The 15391-nt window shown below is 41.0% G+C and overlaps 2 protein-coding genes across 5 annotated transcripts in view; one reads left to right on the plus strand and one right to left on the minus strand.

Annotated features, from left to right (window-relative positions):
- The window catches only part of LOC129741244 (pleckstrin homology domain-containing family G member 5), a 335012-nt gene that overhangs the window by 196131 nt on the left and 123490 nt on the right, over window positions 1-15391 (minus strand). The window lies entirely within an intron of this gene.
- On the plus strand, window positions 984-1367 carry LOC129742651 (uncharacterized protein K02A2.6-like). The gene has a single exon (XM_055734579.1). The coding sequence runs from the start codon at window positions 984-986 to the stop codon at window positions 1365-1367; it is 384 nt and encodes a 127-aa protein (XP_055590554.1).

Here is a 15391-nt window from a genome sequence, read left to right on the forward strand (position 1 = left end):
TCGTCCTGCATGAAGCACAAATAGTACACTGGTTAAGATATCGGACTGGCAGGACGATATTGATGATGAATTGAGTTCGACTCTCCCCACGGCGCTGTGGTTTTTTTTACTTGTTTCTGGGATGAATTATCCAATAGGAATGAAATCCCATAAAATATTTTCTTGTTTCGCTTCAATGTAGTGGTCATTTTGGTTGGGAGCCGAGTCCTTATGCCAGTTACGGTTTTTCAAACATACCTTCTTCGGCACAGTGCACATTTCAGCGCATTATCGGCACAGAGATTTGCTAAATAGGCATTGGATTTTTGCGACCTCTTCTGTGGGTGTACTGCTGCTCAACTACGATTTTGACATCCGTTACGTTTCCACCAACGAATTCGGTTGCGCTGACATGCTGTCCAGATTGATCGACCGTACGAAGCAGCCAGAGGAGGACTACATCGATGCAGCGATCTCGCTCGAAGAAGACATGGTGAGCATAATTCATGCCACTGCCCATCAAGTCCCAGTTTCTTTCGCAGCTATCCAAACCGCAACGAAAGCAGGCAAAGCGCTACAGGCATTGCTTAAGTTCATCCGTGATGGCTGGCTAATCCACGGTCAATCACAAATCCAGACGTGCGTTCCTACTTGAACAGACGAGACTCCCTCACCCATGTCGACGGGGGTATTTTGTTCCACGACAGAGTAGTCGTTCCGAGCGAATTTCGAAAACAGATCCTTAATCAGTTTCATCGTGGACACCCTGGTATGGTTCGCATGAAGTCGATTGCACGCAGTTTTGTCTATTGGCCAGGAATAGATAAGGAAATCGAGGATTTTATCCGGCGGTGCAGTCCATGCTGCACAGCTCGGAAAACACCTACCAAATCAACGCCGCAATCTTGGCCCATGCCTGACAAGCCGTGGTCACGTATACACGTAGACTATGCAGGACCTGTGGACGGATTGTACTTCTTGATGATTGTGGATCCTTACACCAAATGGCCGGAAGTGTACGCAACAAGAACCACAACGACGAAAACAACAACGAAGCTACCCGAACAGCACCGTACCATCCTCAATCCAACGGATTAGCTGAACGTTTCGTGGACACGCTGAAACGCACGCTCCGGAAAATTCGCTCCGGGGGAGAAACACTGGAGGAAGCACTGCTGCTTCTTCTCCAAGTTTACCGAACAACACCAACAGCAGATCTCGGTAACAAATCTCCAGCAGAAATAATAGTCGGTATGTCAATCCGAACTGTTTCGTCGATTCTTCTACCAACCACTCAATGCTTTCCAGCAACGCAGACTGAAGAACAAACCGACAAGAATTGTGCAGTCTCAAGGCAGTTCGCTCCTGGTGATTCTGTGTACGTTTAGGTTCATCAAGGTAATGCATGGCAATGGCAGGCGCCACGGTCATCGAACGAATAGGAAGAGTCAACTACAACGTTTTCCTTCAAGATCGTCAACGACTCATTCGCTCACACGTCAATCAACTGAAGCATCGTGCAACCAAGACTGTTCCCGATTCAGATGCAAGATGCAACCCAAGACCCGAGTCCATGATCAGAGTTTTTGTCGACGGATTTGGTCTTGAGGTGCCAACTCGAGCCGTTCCAGCAGTAGTACCAAATTCACCACCCAACGGAGACGTGGACTCTGACGGTTCAGAGTACTATTCGGATGACAGCAGCAAAAACGACCTCCGCCCCAGCCAGAACCAGTGCCAGTTCCGGTTGCAACAACTGCGAAGGAACGACGACGAGATGTCATATTCGAAAAATCGAAGCAATCGTTTCAAATTTAAAATCTATCTAAACAGTCATTGATGGAAGTGAAGTTTATTTTCAATAAACGCTGCAATTTCCACAAAGTGTGGTTAATTATCTTTTGGTTCGGTCGTCAATTGCCGAACAGCAGTGGCACTCGGAGCAGAAATTTATTTGTTGCCATCAACAACATCTCCAAAGCCATCATCCCCCAAAACGTGCTGTTTGTTTGCCCCACTCGTCCGGGAGTGTAAACCGTCGGGACAACTGAAGGATTCGGAATTGGTTGCCGCAAGCGGGTTACGAAGACGGAGGACGCCTAGATCCGATTGGAAATCGTGTTTTGCTGATCGGAAGCACAGTCGACATTGCAACGAGCCACGAGATAGCTGCAATTGTATTGGTCACGTCACCAGAGGCACAGCTGGAACCCAACCCACAACAAATTGGATCAATTCATTATTGTATCTTCAGGTATTTCATTTCCCTTTCCTTTATTGCTGTCTTTTATCTATTATTCGAATTGTGTAGCTTCGTTCATTTTTTATTACGGTGGACTTTTAAGTCTTCGTAATAAATTATGAGCGAAGGCGGGGGATCACACCAAGCAGTTTTGATGGATGTGAATTCTGTCGAAACTGCTGGGAAGTCTTCCCGACTCAGGGTCTACCCAGAGGGCTCATCTTTTTCTGGTCCATGGGTGGTTTATTTCCGGCCCAAGTCGAAACCTCTAAATTTTATTCAGATCACAAAAGATCTGGCAAGGTGGTCTTCCGTAACCGAAGTGTCTCGGATAAGACCAAATAAATTGCGTGTCATTGTGGCTAGCATAAAGGCCGCAAATGAAATTGTTGCTAGCGACTTTTTCAGGCTAGAGTATCACGTTTTCATCCCGTCTCGAAATGTAGAGATTGAGGGCGTGATCACTGAAATGAGCCTGACGTGTGAATATATTTTGGCTAAAGGGATGGGCAAATTCAAGAGCCTCGATTCGACCTCTGTTAAAATCCTGGACTGCCGTCAACTCTCGATTGCTACCACCGAAAATGGAGTCAAAAAATATTCACCGTCAGCCTCATTTCGTGTAACCTTCGAGGGTACCGCCCTCCCTCACTATGTCTTGATAGACGGGATTTTAAGGCTTCCTGTGCGGCTTTTTGTGCCTCGCCCAATGGAATGCAAAAATTGCATTAAATTGGGGCACACAGCGTCCCATTGCTGTCACAAGACGCGTTGTCCCAAGTGTGGGGAGAGTCATGAAGTTGGAGCTTGCTCAGCAATAGAGCAGAAATGTGTATATTGCGGAGACTCACCTCATGATATCTCCTTGTGCGAGGCATTCAAAAGCCGCTGGGATAAACAGAGGCGTTCTTTAAAAGAACGATCCAATCGTTCTTATGCAGCCATTTTAAAGAACGCCTCTCCTCCGACCCCCACTCGATCTAACAATGTTTTTGCTGCTCTGCCAGTTGATGTAGTGGATTCAGATTCGGCTGATGAAGGGCGCCCATTCGTTCTATCAGGGTACTCCAGGAAGCGTACCAAAGCGTCTTCTGCTAAAATTCCAAGACGAACCCCCGCGGTTTCCCCAGCCTTCAGTTTTGCCAATAAACCAACTGAAAAAAATGAACCAGAAGAAATTCCACCTGGATTCCGTGCGACAATTTCGACACCAAATAACCCAGCTGTCGCCGGAACATCAAAAACTCCAACATCGAACGTGGTTTCGTCGGCAAAACCTAATCTATCCGGGATTTTTAAACTATCTGACATTATTAACGGAATATTCTCGTCTTTTAATGTTTCTGATTCCGTTAGAAGTATTGTTACTTCAATGCTCCCCATGGTAAAGACATTTTTTCAGCAATTGATGCAAACTTGGCCCCTTCTTTCAGTGTTTATCTCTCTCGATGACTAATCAAGTCCGAGAGGTCAGAGATATCACTGTTTTACAGTGGAATTGTCGTAGTCTTATTCCAAAAATGGATGCGTTCAACTTTTTGATTCATAGAACTAATTGCGATATTTTTGCTTTGTCCGAAACTTGGCTTTCTTCTCAATCTAACATCTTATTCCACGATTTTAATGGTGTCCGTCTGGATCGTGACGATTCTTATGGAGGGGTGCTTTTGGGGATCAATAAGCGCCACTCCTTTTACAGAATCCACCTTCCTTTATCAGGCGGAATTGAAGCGGTTGCTTGCCATACAACTATAAGAGGTAAGGACTTATGTGTTGTCAGTTTGTACTGGCCTCAGAGAGTTGCAGTGGATCCGAGTCACCTAGAGGACCTATGCTCAGTGCTCCCTGAGCCAAGGTTGATCCTTGGTGATTTCAATTCACATGGAACTGTCTGGGGAGAGCAAGTTGACGATAGTCGTTCCACTCTTATCTATGACATTTGCGACAGATTCAATTTAACTGTATTGAACACGGGTGAAAAAACACGAGTGCCTAAACCTCCTGCAAGACAAAGTGCTATTGACCTCTCACTCTGCTCAAATTCACTATCATTGGATTGCCAGTGGAAGGTGGTCCATGATCCCAATGGTAGTGATCACTTGCCTATCGAAATTACAATCACCAATGGGGTCAACTCTTCAAACACAATAAATATGACATATGACCTTACAAGACACATCGACTGGAAGAAATATGCAGATTCGATAACGACAGTCCTAGATCGTGTAATTGGCTTACCACCCATGGAGGAATATAACTTCCTTGCTCGCTTGATTTATGAAAGTGCGGTTCAATCTCAAACGAAACCCATCCTAAACTCATCGATTCGTCGAAAACCTCCCAATGCATGGTGGGACATCCAGTGTTCCCAATTGCATGCCGAAAAATCGAATGCATTTAAAGCCTTCCGAAAGCATGGTACACTTGACAACTTCCAACTGTACTCTTCCCTTGAAAATCAATTCAAAAAGTTGATCAAAGGAAAAAAACTGGCGTATTGGCGTAATTTTGTGGGAGGTTTGTCAAGAGAAACGTCCTTAAGTACATTGTGGAAAGTGGCACGACGCATGCGTAACCGTACTTCAACTAATGAGAGCGAAGAATATAGCCATAGTTGGATCTTTAACTTTGCACGAAAAATCTGTCCAGATTCCACACCTGTGCAAAAAATAATTCGAAATGTGCCTCCAGGAAGGAGTGAACTGGACTCTCGCTTTTCCATGGTAGAATTCTCACTTGCTCTTCTCTCCTGTAACAATTCGGCTCCGGGAATTGATCAAATTAAGTTTAACTTGTTGAAAAATCTCCCGGACATTGCAAAATTTCGCTTGTTAAATTTATTTAATCAATTTTTGGAACATAACATTGTTCCTGAAGATTGGAGACAAGTGAGAGTTATTGCAATCCAAAAGCCTGGTAAACCTGCGTCCGATTTTAATTCGTATCGTCCAATAGCGATGTTGTCTTGTATACGGAAATTGATGGAGAAAATGATTTTGTTCCGATTGGATAAATGGGTGGAAACAAATGGCCTCCTATCAGATACTCAATTTGGGTTTCGTAGGGGTAAAGGGACAAACGATTGTCTTGCTCTGCTGTCTTCAGAGATACAAATAGCGTATGCAAAACGTGAGCAAATGGCTTCCGTATTTCTAGACATAAAGGGAGCTTTTGATGCAGTCTCAATAGAGGTTTTGTCAGATAAATTACACTCCCGGGGTCTGCCTCCTCTATTGAACAACATCTTATACAGTTTGCTTTGTGAGAAACACCTTAACTTTGCGCAAGGAGATATTGCAATAAGAAGGACTTCATACATGGGCCTACCTCAAGGTTCATGTTTGAGTCCTCTTTTGTATAACTTCTACGTAAGTGACATCGACAGTTGTATCTCTGAAGGCTGCACACTGAGACAACTTGCAGATGACAGTGTAGTATCTGTAACAGGATCTACAGAGTTTAATCTGCACAGGCCTTTACAAGATACTTTAGACAGATTGTCATCCTGGGCATTGGGGCTTGGGATTGAGTTCTCTCCACAGAAAACGGAGATGGTAGTTTTCACTAAGAAACGTAGACCTGCTCAACCTAAGCTTCAACTCCTAGGCAGAACGATCACTCAATCGAGGTGTTTTAAGTATCTTGGGGTTTGGTTTGATTCCAAGTGCACCTGGCGAGCTCATATTGAGTATCTGAAAGGAAAATGTCAGCAAAGAATTAATTTTCTCCGAACAATTACCGGCACCTGGTGGGGAGCCCATCCAGAAGATCTAATAAAACTCTATAGAACAACTATTCTCTCAGTAATGGAGTACGGCAGTTTCTGTTTCCAATCAGCTGCCAAAACACACCTCATTAAACTCGAGCGTATTCAATATCGTTGTTTACGAATAGCCCTGGGTTGTATGCCCTCAACGCACACAATGAGTCTTGAAGTTTTGGCAGGCGTACTCCCACTGAGAGATCGATTTTATTCATTATCTCTCCGGTTCCTCATCAGGTGTGAGATCATGAACCCATTGGTGATTGCAAATTTTGAAAAGCTACTGGAGCACAATCTTCAAACCAGGTATATGACTATATATCATGAATTCATGTCTATGCAGGTTAATCCTTCGTCGTTCTCTCCCGTTCGTGTTTTTCACTCTGACTACGACTCTTCCTCTGTCCAGTTTGATTTGTCCATGCAGCAGGAAATCCGTGGAATACCGGAACAACATCGTTGTCTTATTGTTCCTAGGCTTTTTGATGCAAAGTATGGACACGTCGATGCTGATAAAATGTACTTTACTGATGGATCCCTGATAGACGAATGTACCGGGTTTGGAGTGTTCAACCAAAATTTTAGTGCCTCTTACAGTCTGCAATCTCCATGCTCAGTATACATCGCGGAATTGGCAGCTATTCATTGTGCACTTGATTGTATAGTGACACGTCCCGTTGAACACTACTATATTGTAACGGATAGTCTTAGCTCTATTGAGGCTATTCGTTCAATAAGGCCCGGAAAGCACTCTCCGTACTTTCTTGAGAAGATACGGGTAACGTTGAGTGCTTTATCTAGACGCTGTTCTGCAATCACATTTGTTTGGGTCCCCTCACATTGCTCGATACCGGGCAATGAGAGGGCAGACTCTCTTGCAAAGGTGGGTGCGGTTGAAGGCGACACTTATCAGCGTCAAATCGCCTACAACGAATTCTACTTTTTAGTCCGGAGAAACGCTATTGTCAACTGGCAGCGCAAATGGAACGAAGATGAGTTGGGTCGGTGGCTCCACTCGATTATCCCAAAGGTAAGCCTTAAACCCTGGTTCAATAGATTGGACCTGAGTCGGGATTTTATTAAAACATTTTCTCGTCTCATGTCCAATCATTGTTCCTTAGACGCGTTACTCTTTCGTGTAAATCTCGCTAGCAGCAATTTGTGTGGTTGTGGCCAGGGTTACCATGATGTCGAGCATCTTGTTTGGTCTTGTGAGGACCACCTTATCGCCAGAGCGAACTTAATAGACTCCCTTCGGGCCCGAGGAAAACCACCTAATGTTCCAGTGAGGGATGTGTTGGCTGCGGTGGACCTAGATTACATGTTCGAATTATACCTTTTCTTTAAATCTATAGATCTTCGTGTATAAATTCGTTTTCCCTTTTCTTTATTCTTTTTTCTTCAACTATACAATGTATGAATTGTAAATACAAAAACAAGGGTTTGGCTCTTTAAAACCTTCGGTATGAGCCGTTTCAAATAAACAAAGTTTAAAAAAAAAAAAAAACAGTCATTGACTAAAAACCACATGTTAGTTTTCGCACTCCATTTGTTACTGTCCTAGAATAAAGTAGTACCTAATAAATAGTAGGTACATTCAAAGTTTCTTTGTTTCTGTATTTATATTCTTGATCCTGATGTTAAATTTGGATCGAAGCTTTTGATACGATCCTGGATTCTGATCTTGGTCTGTGATCCCTAGCTAAAATTCTCATCATGGCCTGAATTCATCTTTTGATTTCAAACGCTGATTCCAGACTCAGAACCCTGATTCTGATTTCGAAGGCTGATATTGGATCCTTGTCCTCATCGGTTGTAAACTAGGTTAAATTCATTTACATTTTCTTTATTCATACTTTTTATACTCTTTATCCTTTAGTTTTTGTCACTTGAGTAATCTACAAATGCCTATACCAAGTTTGCAAAATCTCATAAGATTGAGATTTTTATGAGTAAGCTTTTCTCTCTCTAAATTTCACTGTGGTGTTAATAAATCTCATCGTAAAGCCTACTCCACACTAGGCAACTTGAACTGCGTTTTCGGTTACTGAAACTTGTTTATGTTTACATTTGATGAGATGCACGTCTCAAGTCTCCCGACCCCTTCAGTAACCAATATGTAAACATAAACAAGTCTCAGTAACCGGAATCGCAGTTCAAGTTGCTGAGTGTGGACTAGGCTTAAGCATCACAAGCAATAACTGCCTTGAAAAAAAAAAAAACTTCAAACAGGTACTTTTCGTTTCCGGCTGGATCTACTTAAATCGGCATTGTTTTTTCCGCTGTCGAAACATTTGTCGGAAAGTTTGGCCTCTAAGCTCTCAACCGTTGCTCACTCTTGCTTGGTGACAGCACCAGACGCGTCGCTTTGTTCTTTCTTTTGGTTTGGTCCTCTAATACGAACAACCATGAAGTCCTTCGGACGGGCAGGTCCTTTTCACGAGAAGTCCTCCCACTCCACGGGCAGAGCTCATACGTCATACCCAAGGATAAGCCCATAAAAGTCACGTCAATTTAGGCCGACTCAGTTCTGAAAGGAACCGGCTGGCTGGCTGGGGGATATATTCCATTTATTTATTTTTTCTTTCTAGGTTATATTTTCCTCACATGCCTTCCGTTTTGCCTTGATGTGAGTTATGGATGTGCTATTAGGCAAACAACTTATTCGTTGATGACGTTTTTTTTCTCTTCCTGCTGTTGCTTCCGCAATCCCTCAAACCATTTTGCTGCCGCCGAAGGACATTATACTTACTTCAACGAACGGCCACGCATCGAACCTTCTTGGAGATTTTCCTTGGATACTCACTTGTGATGCTTTAGGGAAAATGGTTGAAATCTCCACGACTGGCTCTCGGGATCATAATAAATTTTTATTATCATGGTCATCGTTATCGTAAAACAAGGGTGATTAACTCTTCCGATTTTGCTCTTTATATGGGTTGGAAAATTCACAACATTTTACAACAATCTTGCTTGCGAAGGATTGGGTCAGTCCTTGAAATTTATTTTTATTGACATTTTAATATGTATATGTTATTTTCATTACTATTTAGATTAATTCCGTCTAAACATATAAAACTTGAACAGTTTCCCTGATTAAATGTTTATGCTCAAAATAAAGCTATTAGAAACTTATGTGAAATATGAAAATTGAATGCTATAAAAATTCTTTTTTTCTGTTTTTTTTTTTGTTACTACATATCATCAAATTGTTTGCTAATACCTTAAAAATGAAGTAAAGTTTCGGCTTGCTTTAAACCAACAACTGACTACTTGATAAGTAGTTCTTTATCCGTAAATCCATGCGAAGATATGTAGATAAAGATTATATGGTACACAAACCGAGATAAAAAAAAGACCATCCATCCTTGCGCTACATTGAAATCCCACCGGACATCCACCACAGATCCACTTATCAACATTGACATGCTTCGACTGGATCCGGGATGGGGCCGCAATACATCCCGCCAGAATCGAATTATTTTTCCCATCTTCCTCAATAAAAACAATTAAGGTTATAGACCCGAGAAGCTTCAGAAGGGAACCCATCACACGACACGGTCCGGCCGAACGATCCCGTTGCTCTTGTTTTGGTTTGGAATTGAGCTTTCCTTCACTTTACTGCCGAATGGAGCCACATTATCATCGTCATCAAGAACATCATCATCGTCCTCGTCATGAGCTCAACGTGCTCAACATAGGCACAGTTAATTCGATCAGTAGGTACAAACCTACCATAATGATAATAGTCGACATGGATAGCATTCTCTGGTTTACGTTTCTCCGATTATCTTGTGAATTGTTTCCGAATTTTAGCACTCAAGTTACAGCAACTGGTTGAATTTGAAGTTGACCCATACTGACGGAGTAGATTGGGGTAAAGTTCATGTGCAATAAGTACACATCGAACAAATCGCGTTTTGGTTGAAAAATCCATAGACATTTTTAGTGAAACCAATCTAATCCGTAAGAGTTAAGTGTATTCTACAAATTTCAGTCATTGAAAACCAACTAGTTCAAAAAATAAATCCTTTAAAAAGCCACCATTTTCAAACAAAATCCATTTAAAGTGGTGTTTTATCACCGCGATATATTGTTAAGCTATCTATTCGACCGGCCGCACGTAGAATAATTTAGAAATTATTTGTACGGGATTTTTCACGTAAACTAAGATACAACTACAAAAACTCGATTCTACGTGTGTGTGTTGAAGTAAGCACAGTGTATGAAGGAAGCCCTGGTATTAACTATTCCACTTCCACATAACTTAATTTTTTTGTAAAGTCTAAGTGGATGATTTAAATCTGTTTTGTTCAATTTTCATAGGCGTGTGGTTGTAAAATTTTATTAGAAGAAGAAATTGTAAGCCAGCTGACTTCGTTTGCTATTGTGAATTTAGTGACAATGACTCTGGATGCAAGTTCCCTTTCGTAGTGACAATCGCTCGTTTTTTGGTTCGACTGTCCGGAAAAGATGTTTAACAGAACATCATGAACGCAACAAATGTAAATTATTTTTCATTTCATTAGGTCAAAATAAAATTTATTCACAATGAAATTTGGTTTTGTTTTCATTATAATAAATAATACAAAAATTACAACCGACCAGAATGACCTAAGCTGTTAAATGGTCGTTAAATAAAATAAACAAACAAAAATTACAGAGGATAAAACGACATTAATTTAATTCACTAAAAAGTTTACGAGGAGCTTTAACAAACTCACCGCGTGGAACTTATTTAAAATTCACGTAAATTAGAATCAATGGAGCACCAACTCTTATAGGGACGCATCTAATGATGATTCAATGAACTCAATTCATTTGAAGGTGTTGGGAACGATGAAGGCAGTCGGACTATGACATCGCCAAGAAATTTTATACCGACCGGTGCAATACGATTACGATTACGGAATACGATTTTATCGGGCCAGTAAGCAACCAAACTGGACATTGAAGAAGAATGTAGAAGCCATTCCGGACGGTAGAAGCCATCCCGGAAGTTGTACAACAAGGTTCTAACGAAGTACGACGGGTAGATCCTCATGGATGACGAAACGTTCGTGAAGATGGATTTTGGGCGGCTTCCTGACCAAAAATTTTACAAAGCCACTGGTCAGGGTGATGTCCCCGCCAAGTTCAAATTCGTTTTTGTCGATAAGTTTGCAAGAAAGTGTTTGTTCTGGCAAGGTATTTGCAGCTGCGGACGAAAAATCCCGGTTTTTCTGAAAATCAAGACCATGGACTCCGAAATGTACAAGGAGGAGTGCCTGAAAAACATTTTATTTCGTACATTAGATCTCACAAAGGACCAGTAAAGTTTTCGCCAGATTTGGTCATTTGGTAAGTTGGAATTTGTCGAAAAGGACATCAACCCACCCAACTGCCCTCAATTCCGCCCTGTCGAAAAATTTGGGCAATTGTCAAGCAGAAGATGAAGAAGAATGGTAGGACGACTCGGGATGCAACAGAGATGAAGAGATTGTGGAACAAAATAGCCGCTGAGGTCAGCGAATACGGAGTCCAAACTATGATAAGTGGTACTTGACGAAAAGTTCGAAAATTCATCAAAACAACATCGAAATAATTTTTTTATTATTTTTCCTTTAAAGTGCAATAAAAACCCTACATTTTGAGTACAAAACATTTTATTTCGTTCACATAGCTCCGAGATAGACCCGTTTTAATGCGTTCAGATTTATCGTGATCCATGCTTTAATGATTTTAGAATGAAGCTTTTTTCATTTTCGGCACTGTTTGCCTGAAACTGAAAATGATGGTTGGTTTATCTCATGAACCTGCAAAGAACCTGAATGTATACTGACAATCAATGTTTCCGATTCGTGAATGAGGGTGCAGAATGCTTTCGGACCCAGCAAGAAAAAAATCATTCCCGTTCATTATCCGCTTCGCTGCAAAATAAATCCGAAGCGGCCCGCCTCGTTTTTATCTCGTTGCGAAGCGGAGAATGAACTTAAAAATCACTGGGGAATTGAGCTTTCTGTTCATTTTCGAATGAATTCAGATGGAAATGAACTGACCGTACACTGCAATAAATTCAATTGAATATTGAAAGCTGACACTGAATTTTTGCAGGCACCAGGTGCTTTGTTGGATTTCATGTCTTCGATTGCCGCTTCTATTTAAGCCTGCAAGGGCGCTTCTGAGTTGACGCCACTAATGCAACGTAGGTACTGTTGGCGCTTCGAGTTGCAAGTTCTGTTGTCCATCGCTATTCGTGACTCGGAAGAGTTGATCGAAGTGCTCAGTCCATCGTTTGAGTTGATCTGCTTGATCGCCCGGTACATACCTGCTCAATTCCAACTTTCGCCTCTCTCCGACCATCGACTATCCTTCAAGTTTCATCCGACATCCATTCACTTCTGCTCCCACAAACTTTATCGAGAGTACCATGTCTCGTCGTGATAAAGGCATTCTTGATTCCACACCACAGTTCCTCGATCGTTCCGTCTGTCGGCAGTTCCGAGGCTCGAGATTCAAACTATTCAACGTATGCCCTTTTAACCTCTGGATTTTTTAACCGGCGGACGTCGTATACCTTTTCTTTCAGCATGCGACCAAAGCATCCATATCCTCTTCTAAAGTAAATACAGTGAATCCCCGATTTGTCACGCACCTATTATGTCTGCCCCTGATTTTGTCTATCCCCGATTTTGTCCCTTTTTTTATCCGATTTTATCATCACATTTAATTCAATGTGAAAATACTCAGATTTAAACCATAATATTTAGGGATGATTATAATTATTAATCGATATCGAGTTAATTGACACTATTCTTAAGGAACATTACTATGCATGATTGAATCGATAGTGTTAGTGAAGATGACTTTCGAATGACACAAAGAAAATATGTCCGATTTTTGACAAGTGTTTACATTCATATTCGAACAAAACATTGATATGATCAACAAGCTTGTTTTTTATGTACAAACTAGCTGATCCCATACGAACTTCGTTTCGCTATTAACTTGGAGTATGTCAGTTCTATGAAAGTTTGTATGAAAGTCAATTGCCAAGCATTCTCTAGATGCACTTCTGAATTCATTGTTAAGTAATAATTGCAATAATATTGGACGATCACTTTGTCTGTCGTCTGGTACTAAATTTGAAATCACAACTCGCCGAAATGACAAAAATTAAATAAGAATAAATTTGAAATCAGAAATCTTTTGACTGTGCCAAAAACCACGTGTACAAATTTCGACTAAATCATTGCATAACCCCTTTCGGGGGCTCTTATACAATCTTTGATATCTGAAATAAAATGTCCTTCCCTCGAAACTCCCGTGTGCAAATTTTTAAAGCAATCCATTGTATGATAACGTCAATATTGCTCAAAACAGTGAAAAATTAATTAATATGGACGACCCCTTTCGTCGACCCCTGGCAAAACATTTGACATCTGAAATCGATTGCCCGTCCCTGGAAACTACAGTGTGAAAATTTTCATCCCAATCCTATGTATAATAACGACGATATTGCAAAAATATTGAAAGGTTTATATGGACGACCCCCTTTGCCGGCCCCTTACACTAAATTTAATACATGAAATCCATTGCTCATCTCTCAAAACTCTCGTGTAACAATTTTCGTCTGAATCCGATGTATAATAACGACAATATCGCATCAACAGTGAATAGTTAGTATGGACGACCCCTTTGGCCGGCCCCTTATTTTAGTTTGGATAAGTGAAATCAGCTGTTTGTCACTAATAACTCCTATGTGCAAGTTTTCATCCCAATCCGATGTGTAAAAACCTCAATATCCCTAAGTTACTGAAAATTTAATAAGGACGACCCCTTTTTCCGGCCCCTTACACTCAATTTGATACCTCAAATCGATTGCATGTCACTCAAAACTATCGTGTACCAATTTTCATCTGAATACGATGTATAATAACGTCAATGTCGCAAAAACAGTGAACAGTTTATATGGACGACCCCTTTGGCAGATCCCTTACACAACACTGAACCTCAAAAATACCCAAACTTGAGAACTTTCCCCACCAACCCGAATGAAACTCCCTCCCTACAGGTTTGGCTATTGGTGGCATAACCCAAAGATAAGCTCTTAAAGGAGAACTCATCCCCCAAAATCTGATACCGCAATAAAATGGAAATCAAAATAAAAAAAAATTACTGCAGGTACGGGAATCACACCCAAACCTGCAATGGCTCTGCGATTACCATCTCAGGATGCTAACCGCTCGACCACCGAAGAGTTGTTGAGAGAGGCAGCTACATCATCGTATATGCGAGACTTTCTGCGAATGAAGCGGGAATAAAAGTTATCCCCAAAAAAAACAGTTCTTCGCTTTGAACTTACCCCCCAAAATCTGCCACGATGGAGGTAACAGAATCAAATGCGCTTACAACAAAAAAAACCCCAAAAAAGCAGTTCTCCGCTTGAAGGACAAGTTTGGCATATTGGCAAGCTGTGATTTTTTCACTAACTTAAGTTGTCAATCTGGAACTTAGGTTTGAAGGGTGGCAGTTCTAAAGTTTGGGTATTTTCGATTTTCAGTGAAAGTTAAACACCTAAAATCGATTGTTCGTTTTTCAAAACACTCATGTGCAAATTTTCAACACAATCCGACGAAAAGTAACGTCAATATCGCGAAAACAATATTTGTCTTGTATGGACGACCCCCTTCAGAAGGGGTCATCTGAAAATCTGAAAACATTTTTCATCCTTCCTGGTCGTAATGAGCTTCCATGCCAAATTTCAGTTCTCTAGCTCTTAAGACGGCTGAGACTATAGAGGACAAACAAACAAACATACAGAAATTGCTTTTTATATATATAGATTGAACTTTTTTCAAAGCAATTTCCATAATAAGCCGCGAGAGGATGACATCATTTATCGAGGGATCTGAAGCGTCAGCTCAATCAACTATTTTGTCCTATTTTGGGGTCGATTCTACTGGTTCTGCGTCTAATGTTACTTCCGAAAAGTTTAATGGCTCCAATGCTTCGAGGTCCTTGTCTTTTTTTCTAACTGATCATCCAACATCATACTCAAAATTTCTTCATTCGTGAACGCTTTGCTAGCATATCTCTCTTCCATGTCATGAGGCAAAATTGTATCATCGCTACTTTTTTTCTTTAAACAAATAAGTCAAGGGAACGTCGTCTTCGTGAACAAGTTTGTCTTTGAAAATTACTCCAATTTTGCCCACGATCATTGAATTGCTGTACGTTGTACTTCATTCCAAGCATCGTGCATCCAAAAACATGTGTTCTTCAACAAAATGTTCTTCAAGCTTTGACCTAAAGGGTGATACGGTCAAAATTTGGTCAAGGGAAAATGCGTGTAAATCGGTGAAATCGTTTATTTAAAAAATCAAATTAATTAGTATAAAATTCAGGAAAAATATTCAGTTAGGCTT

Source organism: Uranotaenia lowii, chromosome 2 (genome assembly GCF_029784155.1).
Source record: "Uranotaenia lowii strain MFRU-FL chromosome 2, ASM2978415v1, whole genome shotgun sequence".
Classification (NCBI taxonomy): domain Eukaryota; kingdom Metazoa; phylum Arthropoda; class Insecta; order Diptera; family Culicidae; genus Uranotaenia; species Uranotaenia lowii.

Excerpts from the sequence above, each read along its gene's own strand:
- LOC129742651 (XM_055734579.1), top strand. The coding sequence starts at position 984 with ATGGCCGGAAGTGTACGCAACAAGAACCACAACGACGAAAACAACAAC.